Source organism: Euprymna scolopes, chromosome 16 (genome assembly GCF_053919585.1).
Source record: "Euprymna scolopes isolate OS-2025 chromosome 16, ASM5391958v1, whole genome shotgun sequence".
Lineage (NCBI taxonomy): Eukaryota > Metazoa > Mollusca > Cephalopoda > Sepiida > Sepiolidae > Euprymna > Euprymna scolopes.
In genome coordinates this window covers 118,748,165-118,762,548 of record NC_136497.1, presented here as the reverse complement: position 1 = coordinate 118,762,548, position 14,384 = coordinate 118,748,165, and the positions used below count along the sequence as shown (strand labels likewise).

Genomic DNA, 14,384 nt, shown 5'->3' with positions numbered 1-14,384 from the left:
CATTAATTGCAGTTAGGACATTACATTATAAACGTTGTTTAAATAATGGTCCTGTATCACGTGTTCATCATTTGATGATATACGGGTTCATCACATTAAACAATAATACAGTTAATTTACTTTGCATAACGACTACCTAACGGTTTTTAGGAGAGCTAGCATATTTATCAGACTATTCAAACAACTGGAAAATCAACATTAATGTGTGATGCAGCAACTCCAAATGGTGGACATGTGAATGCAGTTTTATTAACATTAGGCCACTCTGTACATGCCATGTCATTGCAGCAACTTACAGGTGGCACGTGCCCGAATTATAAAACACATATTTAAATGTTTGGCAAACGCTTATTCGTCTGTGAACCCAAGCATTAACAGTGATGACTGTTTATAAATCATTATATCTAAAATAAACTGTTACTTCACAAACCGTGCCTCGGTCAATCGAGCCACATCAGCTTCAGGGTGGTGAAAAGATATTTTATGATTAGATTGCAATATCCATCCTCAGTGAGAAAAAATATTTTTTCCCGTGAAAATTCCCATGCAAGACAAATTTTCCCTCAAAAGGGATATTTAATGTATAGTTTATGTTGGCTATCAATACTATTCCGTTATTGTAATAAGTATGGCGAAGTAAATGGCTTCGTCCTTTCTCATTAAAGATGGTTGTAAAGAATCATTGATTCCTCGATTCCGACGAAAGCGATTAAATATGTTTTATTTAGGTGCAATATCGTAATTTCAACATATTTTTTTTAAGTTTTCATACACAGATTGGGAAAACTACACCTTTCAAGTAAAGACTTAAATGTTTTTTAAAGCAGAAATAAATGTTATAGAACTGCAAATCCTGAGGATACAGATACACTTTTTACAGGTCTCTGGATGCGTATTTTTTACACAACTGTAGACAATCAGCCATCTGTTTGCAAGACAATATTTACAATAAAATAACCTTATTCTTTCAATAGAATTTGCCGTAAACAACTGCAATCGATATATTTCAGGCAGGTTATGGCGTTTACCGTTCTCTAATGCTGATTTAACAAGTTGATGAACCTTACTTCTTCACTACAAAAAACAATGAATTATTTGCCAACATGTTTAAACATTGTTAAAATGAAATTATTATATCTATGTAAGGCAATATAAAAATGCTTTTCTGTTGACTGATGGTACAGATGATACCATCTAATTACGAGACAGACCACATACAAGGTATTGTTCTGTCTTCAGACCGGGCCCTTTTTTAACAAGGGACACACGCTTTAAGAGCACCGGTGCCTCGGGCCTCGTTCTCATTCATCTCTGTGCGAGTTTTTTCATATATAGTTTTCTTTCTTATTTCTTCCCTTCTTGATCTTTCTTTAATGGAAAACTTACCCGTTTAGGCATTCCAAATGAAAAAAGAAAAGGAAAAAATGTCATGTCGCTATCCACGGGATCTCGTTTTAGTCTCGTTCTGCGATTCTGTCCCTCCTCCCTCCTTTTCACCGCGGAATTCAAAACTACACTGTCAGACTTTACTCGACTCCATAAACTGGGCTTTCCCCGTTTAAGCCATGAGGTACGTTTAGTACATCCTATTATTCCTTTACCTAGCTATTTCTTCTAGGAAGAACTTGAAACCCTGTTTCTGTTTATTTAATCTAGTGTGTGACTTCCATATTTAATTTGTAGAAATTCTAATTATTTCCTTCTTCGCTCGCACAGAACTTATATCTTTTCTCAGACTTCTATGATTTTTATTTCATGGGCGTTGGGTAGTTTATGCACCGCACTAGAATAACAACCTTTGTAAAAAGGAGACATAACCGTTCCATACTTTCACCTAACGATTTAATGATAATAAAAGGAAAAAGAAAAGACACTTTTCTAACTGTTACGGACTTTCACCTAACAATTTAATGGAGAAAAGACATTTTCTAACCACTCCATACTTTCACCTAACGGTTTAATAATAATAAAAGAAAAGACACTTTTCTAACTGTTACGGACTTTCACCTAACAATTTAACGGAGAAAAGACACTTTTCCAACTGTTACGGGCTTTCACCTAACAGTTGATTGAAAAAGATAAGATATCCCAGAATCTGTTAATTTGGAAGTCTGTCCAAAACATAATTATTTTCATGTATTATTTCCTTTTGTTTAATTATGTTTTCTCCTTTTAACTATTTGTTTTGTTTTTGTTTCAGATTTTTTACCTAATTAATAAAACGTTTTCAACGTACCAGTTGTTTTCGTTATGTTGATTTGAGTTTATCTGTCTGATCAACGCACGCTTTCTAAAGTTGACTGCTATACGGTATTGTAGGTACCTGAAAGCAAGATTCTGAGGAATAACTGCCGCGAGTTCCAGAACAGTAAAAACTCTCTGGTAGCTGAACGGATTACCCAGTCCACGTGGAAAATATTTAGCGCAGCAACAGAAATCCTCAGCCGCGTTACACTCGGATACATTACCAATTGCAAGATGTCCTCCGCCGCATCATACCGCACGCGGTCGAAAGTTTCAGCCTCAACCAAGTCTACTTCAGCTCGGGCCAGAGCAGAAGCAGCTAAAGCTCATCTCGCCCTTATCGACAGCGAAGCGGACCTGGAACAGGAGCTTGAAATGTTGAGGATTAACGCTCTACAGAAAGAGGTAGAGCTAAAAACAAAATTAAAAAAATAAAAGCGCGCAAGGAAGTGGCCCTCACAGCCACCTGCTCCAGCAGAGATGAAAGCTCAGTCACCTCCTCTCGTCGCCACAAAGCCAACACCATGCTCGACCTACCGCCTCTCGACGCATTACAACGAACTAACGACTATGTCATCAGCCAGAGGTCCCTAAAACAGTCGGAGGCACCAGTCGTTCCCCCTGCCGATCAGCACATCCGACCTCCTCCTGACCGAACCTTGGACCCTCCACACGACCTTTTACTATACATGGCCCGCCGGGAAATGCTCTCCTCAAGTCTATCAAGATTCTCAGACCAACCTAAAGACTATAGAGTCTGGAAAGCGTCGTTCCTGAACACTATATCGGGATTGAGACTTTCTCCTCGGGAGGAGATGGATATGCTGGTGAAGTGGCTCGGCAGACACTCTTCAGACCAAGCCAACAGACTAAGGACTGCTCACTTCAACCGGCCTGAAAAGGGACTGTATGAGATATGGAGGAGGCTCGACAAATGCTACGGAGCCGTTGAAGTCATCGAGGACTCTATTTTCAAGAGACTCGAGGTGTTCCCTAAGATCACAAGGGACTACTCAAAACTCAGAGACCTAAGCGATCTTCTTGCAGAGATTCAAGCTCTGAAGGACGATGGGGACATACCTGGCCTCGCCACCTTGGACACTGCCCGCGGCATCCGGCAAGTAGTGGAAAAGCTCCCACCTTCTATAGGAGACAAGTGGGCATCATACGGTGCGAAGTACAAACGACAACACCAAGTGTCCTTCCCCCCTTTCTCTGTTTTTGTCGGTTTCATAGAACAGCAGGCAGATGACCGAAATGACCCCAGCTTCTATCGGACAATGGACAGGCAATCCCCTAAAGGGCACGAGAGGACGAGCCGCGGTGAGGTGTCTGTCCATAAGATCGAGGTTAAACCAAAGGACTGCAGCCGACTATGCCCTATCCACAACATGCCTCATCCTCTCCGAAAATGCTGGACATTTAGGAAAAAACCCTTGTCCGAAAGGAAAGACATCCTTAGACAAAATGGGATGTGTCTCCGATGCTGCTCCACCACGGACCACAAGGCGAAGGAATGCAAGGCCATCCTACAATGCACAGAATGTTGCAGCGACAGCCACGAAAGCTCGATGCATCCACACCCGACACCCCAACCAACCAATGCCAAACCCATGCCGTTGCACGGCGGGGAGAAGGAGGATGTCTCGACCAATTGTTTACAAATCTGTGGAGACAGCCTAAATGGACGATCATGCTCCAAGATTTGCTTGGTGAACATATATACTAGTGAACAAGAAAAGTCACTTAAAGCATATGCCGTGATCGACGAGCACAGCAACAAATCCCTGGCTCGCTCGGAGTTCTTTGACTTCTTCAACATCCGGGGCCCTACCTCAGCATACACCCTGAAAACCTGTGCCGGAGTCACGGAGACGTCAGGAAGAAGAGCGCTAGGATACAACGTGGGGTCACTCGACGGGAAAACCACATACGCTCTGCCAACCTTGATTGAGTGTAACGAGATCCCAGACAACCGGTCTGAGATACCGACACCCGACGTGGTGCGGAAACTGTCTCACTTAGCGGTCATCGCAGACGAGGTGCCTGCCCTGGATCCGAACGCACCCATCTTGCTACTTCTGGGACGCGACGTCATTGACGCCCACAAGGTCCGGAGAACGATCAACGGTCCGCGCGGTGCCCCCTATGCCCAGAAACTGGATCTAGGATGGAGCGTGGTGGGCGAAATTTGTCCTGAAAGAACGATAAACAAGAAAAAGGTTGGTCAGAGACCGGGTTTCATGAAGAAGCAGAACAATGTTGGACAACCACGGTCTGTCAATTCTGCAGCCGATACTGTGGGTCCAATGCGATCAAAATCTGAAAATTCTGGCCTCAGCACCAGTTCAACTTTGACAGCAGACCAGAACCCAACAGGGACTCCATTTGGGGAGCAATATCTCAGTAAAAGTCATGAAAATCTTGCCGTGCGTCAGAAGAAACTCTCTCTACTGACAGATAAATCCAAGTTGAATACTAATACTGCTGCGACTACCAATACTACTACTACTGCAACTACTACCAGTACCACTAGTACAAAGACGGATTCCATAAAAACTAATAACGAAGAGGTTCTGAAGGAAAAAGACAAAAATGTCGTCTTTACAAAACCGTCAAAGGTTTTAAAACGTTCTACAAACAGCACCATCCAGAAAGTGTCTAGCACCAAGAATTTAGACAAAAGCAGTGCATCCAATAAAAATGTGTCACATGGAACGAAGATTCAACCCATGAAAAAAGCTCACAACCCACAAAGTGTAACCAAAGACAAATCATTACCAAAGACGACGTCGGCACCAGCTGGTGCCATGGCCTACGATGCTGAATTACTCACCAATTTCGAGCGAGAGGAAAAGGTCGAAGATGGGCGGGTCTCTGAACTGGTCCGTATCACAGAAGGACAAAAGGCCGAAATTGAAAAGTTAAAGTATGAAATTAAAACCCTACAGGCAAGGCTTCCCCCCTGTGATCTAGGAGAAGAACTTGACCTTCTACGATGTCAAAACAAATCCTTCCAAGACCGATTAAAAGACCGGGGGATTCCAATGGAGCCCTTGCCTGCACACTGATTGTGTATTATTAGTGCAATTGCATAAATAACAATTGGACGGGGAGTGTTCTGTCTTCAGACCGGGCCCTTTTTTAACAAGGGACACACGCTTTAAGAGCACCGGTGCCTCGGGCCTCGTTCTCATTCATCTCTGTGCGAGTTTTTTCATATATAGTTTTCTTTCTTATTTCTTCCCTTCTTGATCTTTCTTTAATGGAAAACTTACTCGTTTAGGCATTCCAAATGAAAAAAGAAAAGGAAAAAATGTCATGTCGCTATCCACGGGATCTCGTTTTAGTCTCGTTCTGCGATTCTGTCCCTCCTCCCTCCTTTTCACCGCGGAATTCAAAACTACACTGTCAGACTTTACTCGACTCCATAAACTGGGCTTTCCCCGTTTAAGCCATGAGGTACGTTTAGTACATCCTATTATTCCTTTACCTAGCTATTTCTTCTAGGAAGAACTTGAAACCCTGTTTCTGTTTATTTAATCTAGTGTGTGACTTCCATATTTAATTTGTAGAAATTCTAATTATTTCCTTCTTCGCTCGCACAGAACTTATATCTTTTCTCAGACTTCTATGATTTTTATTTCATGGGCGTTGGGTAGTTTATGCACCGCACTAGAATAACAACCTTTGTAAAAAGGAGACATAACCGTTCCATACTTTCACCTAACGATTTAATGATAATAAAAGGAAAAAGAAAAGACACTTTTCTAACTGTTACGGACTTTCACCTAACAATTTAATGGAGAAAAGACATTTTCTAACCACTCCATACTTTCACCTAACGGTTTAATAATAATAAAAGAAAAGACACTTTTCTAACTGTTACGGACTTTCACCTAACAATTTAACGGAGAAAAGACACTTTTCCAACTGTTACGGGCTTTCACCTAACAGTTGATTGAAAAAGATAAGATATCCCAGAATCTGTTAATTTGGAAGTCTGTCCAAAACATAATTATTTTCATGTATTATTTCCTTTTGTTTAATTACGTTTTCTCCTTTTAACTATTTGTTTTGTTTTTGTTTCAGATTTTTTACCTAATTAATAAAACGTTTTCAACGTACCAGTTGTTTTCGTTATGTTGATTTGAGTTTATCTGTCTGATCAACGCACGCTTTCTAAAGTTGACTGCTATACGGTATTGTAGGTACCTGAAAGCAAGATTCTGAGGAATAACTGCCGCGAGTTCCAGAACAGGTATGATAGAAGTGTTATCGGGGAATTCTGTGAAAACATAAAACAAACGCTCAATTTGAACATAAAAAAAACGGAAATAACCTCATAAAGGCTAAAAGACAGGTTATCCAACATTTCATTAGTATTTTAGATAATAATGAGTTATTCGTGTTAGTTTCAATTAGTCGTTCATCAAAATGACGACGTAGCGACGGATAAGTCCTAGAAAAGAACATTTTACCAAATGAGATTTATCAGAGATGGGTCAGCCAACCAAAAAAATATGGGTGGAAGAAAATCCGACGAACGCAAAGGTAAATGAGAAGCTTATCATATTTTTCTGTTTGTGTTTTACATTTGCATTTTCCTGATGAGGCAGATCATTTTTTGTGATCATCCACGCCATAGTCCGAAGGTATGTTGTCGGACGCACAAAAAAAATTAGTATAATATGGAAAATTAAAAACATCATTATACTGCAAACATGTTACCTTTACAGCAAAAAAAATATCACATTCGTTATTCATATGATTTCTACTGGGGTTTTATTACAAATATAAATTTGGGATAAACTTCCAGAATAAGAACTTAATGTTTGTAGCGAAATAAATTATATAGAAAAAACAATATACGTAAAAAAACAATTATTGGCTTTATCATAGTGACATATTTGTTTAATATGAGGTAACCCACAGAATAAATATACACCTTTTTGCTTGATTGTTTTAAATACACGTTCAATGCAACTGTTAAAAATGAAACACTAATAAAAATAAGTTTCATTTTGTATATTTATTTATTGTATAGGAAAATATAAAAGCCAAAAGGATAAATAAATACATCTATATCAAATTGTTAATTATTCTTAATCAATATACTATAAATGTTAATATAAAACTCTGATAGCAAAAAGAAAACGTTACTTTTATTAACAATTATAGCGCCGGAGAACATCCGTAGAAATTAACATAGAAAATTTAAAACCCAGCAAATGCTGACGTTTCCGTTATTGTGTAAAACGCTAAGCATTAACACATTCCTATATATATATATATATATATATATATATATATATATATATATATATATATATATATATATATATAAAGCTGAATATATATGTGTGTGTGTCTGGTCACGAATAGGCTCCCATATGGTTGACTATTTTAAAAAGATGATTACATATAATGATAGAGAATGTATCGAGACACAGGAATGGGTATGTTTGAGCTGACAGAACAGTGGTTCATTAAAATTGTGGGGCCTGCGTTCGCGACATGTCCAAAAAGTTTAAAGAAAAATTAAAATTAAAAAAAAGAACGTTTACAAGTGTTTTTGATATAGATGCACATAATAATACTTTGATAAGTATGGTTTAACTTAAATAGGGATGGTATAATAAAATTGTCGGGTCTGCGTTCACGCCTGGCCTCCATGGAATGGAAATAGGCGCAAACTTTAATAAAGACTTTTCATATCTATCTGCGTAAGTATATTTTGATAATTATGTTTCAGTTTGAAAAAATATGGTATAATAAAATTATGGAGTGTTCGTTCGCGCCTGACCTCCATAGAATGGACATATGTCACACAGTTTAACAAGGTGTTTTAATATAGACCCACAGAATATTGTGATAAGTGTTTCAGTGTAGAAAGGTATGTTATAATAAATCATGGGGTTTATCTATTTTATGTTTACAAAGTTTAACAAGGTCTTTTAATATAGATCCACAGAATATTGTGATAAGTGTTTCAGTGTGAACAGGTCCGATATAATAAATTATGGGGTTTATCTATTTTATCTTTACTTTCATCATATTTGCTTTGGTTTTGATACCCCCAAATTCGAAGCTATCTCTTTACAACACTTCTTTTTCATAACCTCTCATACTTTCATAAATCAGAGTTCATTTTTTGTAGGCTGTTTTTGAACGCAGTGAACGACGGATACTTTTGCTAGTATATATATATATATATATTTATATATATATATAATTATTTATATATATATATATATACCTATATAATCTATATACCTACATTATATATATATATATATATATATATATATATATAATAGTTACTTAGACAATATAATGCTCCTCTCTCTTTTTAACAATTTAATATGACAATGTTTTAGTAGCCTTGAACTGTTCTAGTTAGCAGAAAATTTTAAACGCAATATCGGATTGAGGACGGATAATTATAATTTATTTTTCAACATTCATGTAGGCGCATGTGTAGATTCTTACATTATTTTTCTTTTTACTTATTTGACTCTCATGTAATCTTGTTTTTCCCCGTTATTTTTTGTTTTTATTTCATATTCATATGTATGTTCAAGTAATGTTCGAGCCCCATTTGTTGTATTAAAAGACCACGCTATATTTTGAATGGGATTTTTTCTAAAATCCGTTTTCTTTTACGTAGAGAATTTAGTTTATCTTAAATAATGTTTAGTATGACCTAAAAAGATGTTTAATTAATCTTTATTAATTGATAGAAACGTTGGCATTGTTGGGTAATGCAAAGACATTATGTTTAAATAAATAAAAATAAAAATTATACTTGCTCTGTTTATGATGAAACACGTCATTAAAACTATGTGGCTTTATCTTGAAATATTATTAAACTGAAATACACACACATAAATATATATATATATATATATATATATATATATATATATATATATACAGGCAGACAAACAGACTGACAGACGGAGAGAGAGACGGAGATAGATAGAGAGAGAGAGAGTGAGAGACAGAGAGAGAGGACCCCAAAATGACGGAAGTTGACTTTCTATACAAGAAAGAAAACTCTTTAACACATTTCCCAATAAAACATGACCTAGCTATTTTCGTCCTCATAAATGTTTTCCTTCGGATAAATCCAAGAAATAAAGTACCCGATATTGACATGAAAATATTAGCTATTCTTGATTAATATAACTGATATGTAAACTGTACTGAATTTTGTTTTTCTTTTTTGATTATAAAATAAATATAACCTTGGATTTGTGAGTGTAGCAAAATTGTTGTTGGTTTATGTACGCTGCCATTATATAAAATTGCATAAAGATTTTATTTACAAAGAGGAACTCTTATGGAAAAGAGTGGAAAATATACTAAAATGAATACATTTTCACAAAACCTATATATACGAGGATCGTGCAATATGTAATGTACCTAACTCACTTACAATTATCGGATCTAGCTGAAATTTTGCATGTGCAATGATTTATATATCAACGGGTTATGTGGCACATTACAGCTCTGAATTAATTGTGGTTTCTGTTTTACAGGTGTTTAAACTGAGTCAGCTGTGAAATGGAGCCTGTTAAATGTCGAGCAGTGATCCGGTTTTTGTATTTGAAAGGGCGAACACCACATGAAACTTTTGATCAAATGAAAGAAACTTATGGTGAGAATGCCCCATCATATGCCCTTGTAAACGCTGGAATCGTGAATTCAAACGTGGCCAGAAGTCTGTCAGAACAGCTCCCAGATCTGGTCGCCCCCTTCTGCCATTGATGAGGCATCTGTCCGTCAAGTTGAGACTGCCATTTCGGAAGATCGTTGCATTACTATTCGCCAGATAACCCAAGATGTCAAGATTAGTACAGGGTTTGTGGCAACTACCATTCATGACCATTTGCATATCCATAAGGTGTCTGCAAGATGGATTCCAAGAACGCGTCGAGTGCTCGAGGATAAATTTGGAGATGTGCCAAGAAGATGAGTCTAAGTTTTCAAAGGGCTGAATACACAGGATTAAACCTGGGTCCATCACTGTGATCCAGAGACCAAAGCCCAGTCAATGCAGTGGACGCACTTGGACTCACCGCCTCCAAAGAAGGCAATTGTGCGGCCCTCGGCTGGCAAGGTCATTCTTACAGTTTTCTGTGACCAGGACGGAGTAGTGATGACAGATTTCCTGGCAAAGGGTACCACAATTACAGGATCCTATTATGCTTTACTCTTGAGGAAATAAGGGAAGCTATCAATATCAAGAGGCGGAGCAAGATCAGCAAAGGTACCTTCCTCTGGCAGGACAACGCTCCGGTCCACAACTCTCATGTCGCCAGATCAGAAGCACGGGCGTGTGATTATAAAATCCTCCATTATCCTCTCTAATCTCCTTATCTTGCACCCTGTGACTGTCACCTCTTTCCAGCCATGAAGTTGTTTTAGAAAGGAAAGCGTTTCCTAGACGATGCAGAATTTATTTCTGAAGTCACGTCGCGGTTGAAGGACCAACCTGGTGTGTTCTACAAAAACGGTGTCCAGACCTGCATCAAACGATTGAAGAACTGCACAACTATGGGTGGTTCCTATGTCGAGAAAGACTAATAACTGTGCCAAGTTTCGTTGCTCTACTGCCATGGAAAGTGGGTAAGGGGCATTGCTTATTGCACACTCCTCGTATATATATGTATATATGTATATATATATATATATATATATATATAATAAAAGAAAGGCAGAGTGTGATTGATATGTGTATATCTATCTATTTCTATATGTATATGTGTGTGTGTTTGTGTTGCGTTCCTATGCAGGTATACATGGTTTTTACAAAGTTTCCAGACATTTTTTTGTACGGGCATATAAAGTTGTCGCAGACTCTTGAAAATTCAGTATGTTATTGCTATTCATCTTATAAGATCTCTGACTAATTATTATGATTTCAGATCGAAATGAACAGTTACAGAAGGAAGTGGAATATACTCAGTAGGCTGTATGCTAGTTCCTGCTGATTGTCACAGCAGGTAGAATTTCGAATATGCAATTTGGACGTGGGGACAATTAGAAGTACGATATGCATAAAACTTTGTTTTAAACTTGTTAAATAATTCCGCAGAAACGTACATAAGGATTAAAACAACGTTTTACTCATTTTGTATGACTCGTGCATCAGTTTTTTTAGTGGCATAAGAGATTCAAGGAAGACAGAGAGTCTGTTAAAGATGATGATATTTGTGGGAGGAGTATGGAAGTCAGATCCTCAGAGTGGCTAAATAAAGAATTTTAAGGATAATGGCCGCCGTGTGTATATAAATACAGTAATCGCAGAGTTTGGTGTCGGTGTGGGAACTCTACAAAGAATTATTAGTGAGGAACTTTAATTTAGGAAGGATTGTGTCTGTCGAAAACACAGGAAAATTTCTACGGGATCTCAGAGAAATTGTTGGACCAATGCATTGTGCATTGCATACGGAGGACATTACTGCAAGTGGGACTTAAATGTCATGTGTGTACTATAAATAAAAATACGCACCTAAAAAAGTCTAGAAACTTATTGAAGGCACGTGCTATATAATTCTAAGGCTAAATTTATCAGCGTTTTTCCCCATTCGTTTCCCTTATATGTTTGTCATGTTTTCCAACTTGTTATAGCTTGTCATCCTGACAATATATGCTACACACATTTTAGGCATGAAGAGATTATTGGTTAAAATGTGTCCTTTTTATTTTCTCTTATCAATTTGTAATTACATTTTAATTACATCATGGGATCAGCTTATAACAACTTATAATTATTAATCAGTTGCCGTCGAATGGCATTCATGTACAATTCCACTACCGATGCTGTTGTTTATTATTTGCTTCCGATTTTTCCTAATATTAACAATGCCTTTGTTTAATAGTTTATTATTATGTTGTATTTTCTGTTGTTATTATTCATACAGCCTTATCTTTCAAGTATGTCATTCGTATCTCCTTGCCTTTGCTATGCAATTGTCACAGCTAAATGGGCTAGTTCACTCAAATTATATTGTAGATAATCGAAGGCCCCCAATTGATTTCACCCTTTTTATCATATAAATAGAAAACCGCCCCAAGATTTATTTTACATTCTTAACGGTTATATCTAGTTTACTATTATTTTTCAACATTGTGCAGTATTTCTCTACAGTATCATACACTTTTCCCCTGTGTGTGTGTGTGCCCTACTACTTAAGAGAATTAAAAGCTGTACACTCCCCTAACCTAAAACCATTTTCATGCCTATGTTTTGGCTCCACTCAAAATTAGGCGAAATATCGTCCGACGCTTCTTCCAATAATTTTGTGTGCCAATAAATCCCATTCTCACTCATTCATTTTCCTAGCATGTCGATCCCACTGATTTGTTTTAAGTTCTTATTTGTCACATTTGGTAATTGTAATTATTTTGATTTCATCCAAATATTAAACATGTCTCCATTTAATATCTTTCATTATTGTTACATCCATCACGTATATGTCAAATATTTCATGTGTACATATTGCGCTTTGCTATAGAAACAGCATGCCTAAACCAGATAACGTTTCTTAATTTTTGAGATGAGGATTGGTTATTCGTATTGTTTGGATTTTTCGGATAACTGTTCTCATATTGAGTGTGATATTAACGCTCCTAAAATTCGTACTAGAATTGTCCGCAAGGACCCTTTACGCAGTGGTTAGAGTAATTGGAAAGATTAATTGTAAAACTCCTCAGTTCAATCCTCAGTGTGGGCGACCGAAAAATGAAATTGCGAATTATTTAGGACCTTTATCCAGTCATGTCTGACGGATCAAGAGCATGCTTCCTCCGTGAAGTAAATAAAAGGATCAGCTCGAAGGTTCACCCAAATTATAGAGTGCGACAGAAACATTCCTGAGTTCGACAAGATACACCTGAAAAGCATGGGATGTTGCCTCAACTGAAACGTTGCGAAAATCACACTCAAGATGGGGGCAGCAGTCCGATGAATGCAAATAATATGAATAAACCAGATACCGTAGTACTTTTTATTATAAATAATCATATGAATATAGTCTGTTAGATAATCTGTAACATTTGTTCAGCAGAATCTGATACAAAGAATAGATTTTCTCGGGATTTGTAAAATTGGAAATTCTCAGGTAAACTTCAAATAAAATGCGAAAGTGTGAGCATGGAATAACAAGCAAGTTGTTCAACAAATGCAACTTATATTTTACAGATCAAATGCAACAAAACCTTCAGCTTTATACATATCTTTTGTTATATGAAGTATATAGCCGTGATTAAGTAAAAGTGGTCCCCTGTTTGTATATGACTTATAGATAATCTTGTTTTCCATCTGATATCTAAAGTTGGACTAAAAATTTGGCACAGAAAATACACATTAAGCGTGAGTGTTCGCTACATGAATCTCAACCGTGATTATTTATATATAAAGACGTGTTATACCTGAAAATATTGTTTATCCATTTGAGTCTAGCATCCGGTCAAAATTATGAAGGAGAGAAAACAGAAGTGGTTAACCCCATTCTTGTTCAATAATACAAATGTACACGAGTACAATATAAATTTGCTTATTATAGCTTAATAATTTCTGATATTTTCATATTTATACTTTAATTATACCGTTTCACTCCCACATTTTGACAAATTTTAACTATGACCAATTCAACCATGTTTTGAGAATATATAAATAGTGGTTCAAGATCAAAGTGTAGTATCTGTTCTTTAGGGTCTATACTTCAATTTCTTCTTCTCTGTTAGTGGACTAGAAATCCTTCACAACTAAAACAATTTTTAATTTTTGTTCCTTTTCTACACATTAAAAAACGACCCTGGTGCCAAACTCTGTCTCGTGGGGAGACATTGTAAATAGGAGCGGTTCAGCATCACAGCGTTTACAGTAAAGACAATACAATCGAGTAAGAATCGTCATCACAATAATTATTTACGAAATATCTGCCATTGTATATAAACTGGGTTACAAGTTTAAACATTGGATCTTATTCAATAATTTATGATGTAGTTTTTAAAAAAAATATCATATAATAGTTTTTCATTTTTAATGATATACGAAACGATATTTTCGCAGAACCAACTTTGCCAAACATAAGAAATGTGCGTATTTGCAATGCTAGTATGACTGA

At 36.9% G+C, this 14,384-nt stretch overlaps 1 protein-coding gene across 2 annotated transcripts; it reads left to right on the top strand.

Annotated features, from left to right (window-relative positions):
• Positions 1–1,230: 1,230 nt before the first annotated feature.
• On the top strand, positions 1,231–6,501 carry LOC145296065 (uncharacterized). 2 transcript variants are annotated; one of them, XR_013869950.1, is made up of 3 exons: positions 1,231–1,570; positions 2,201–5,706; positions 6,337–6,501. XR_013869950.1 is itself a non-coding variant. In XM_080142135.1 (2 exons), the coding sequence occupies exon 2, from the start codon at positions 2,769–2,771 to the stop codon at positions 5,313–5,315; it is 2,547 nt and encodes an 848-aa protein (XP_079998261.1). In that variant the 5' UTR covers positions 1,231–1,570; positions 2,201–2,768; the 3' UTR covers positions 5,316–6,005. The 2 variants fall into 2 exon arrangements, 1 of the variants encoding a protein (XP_079998261.1); XM_080142135.1 differs by lacking the exon at positions 6,337–6,501 and having other exon boundaries at positions 2,201–6,005.
• The last annotated feature ends 7,883 nt before the right edge of the window (positions 6,502–14,384 follow it).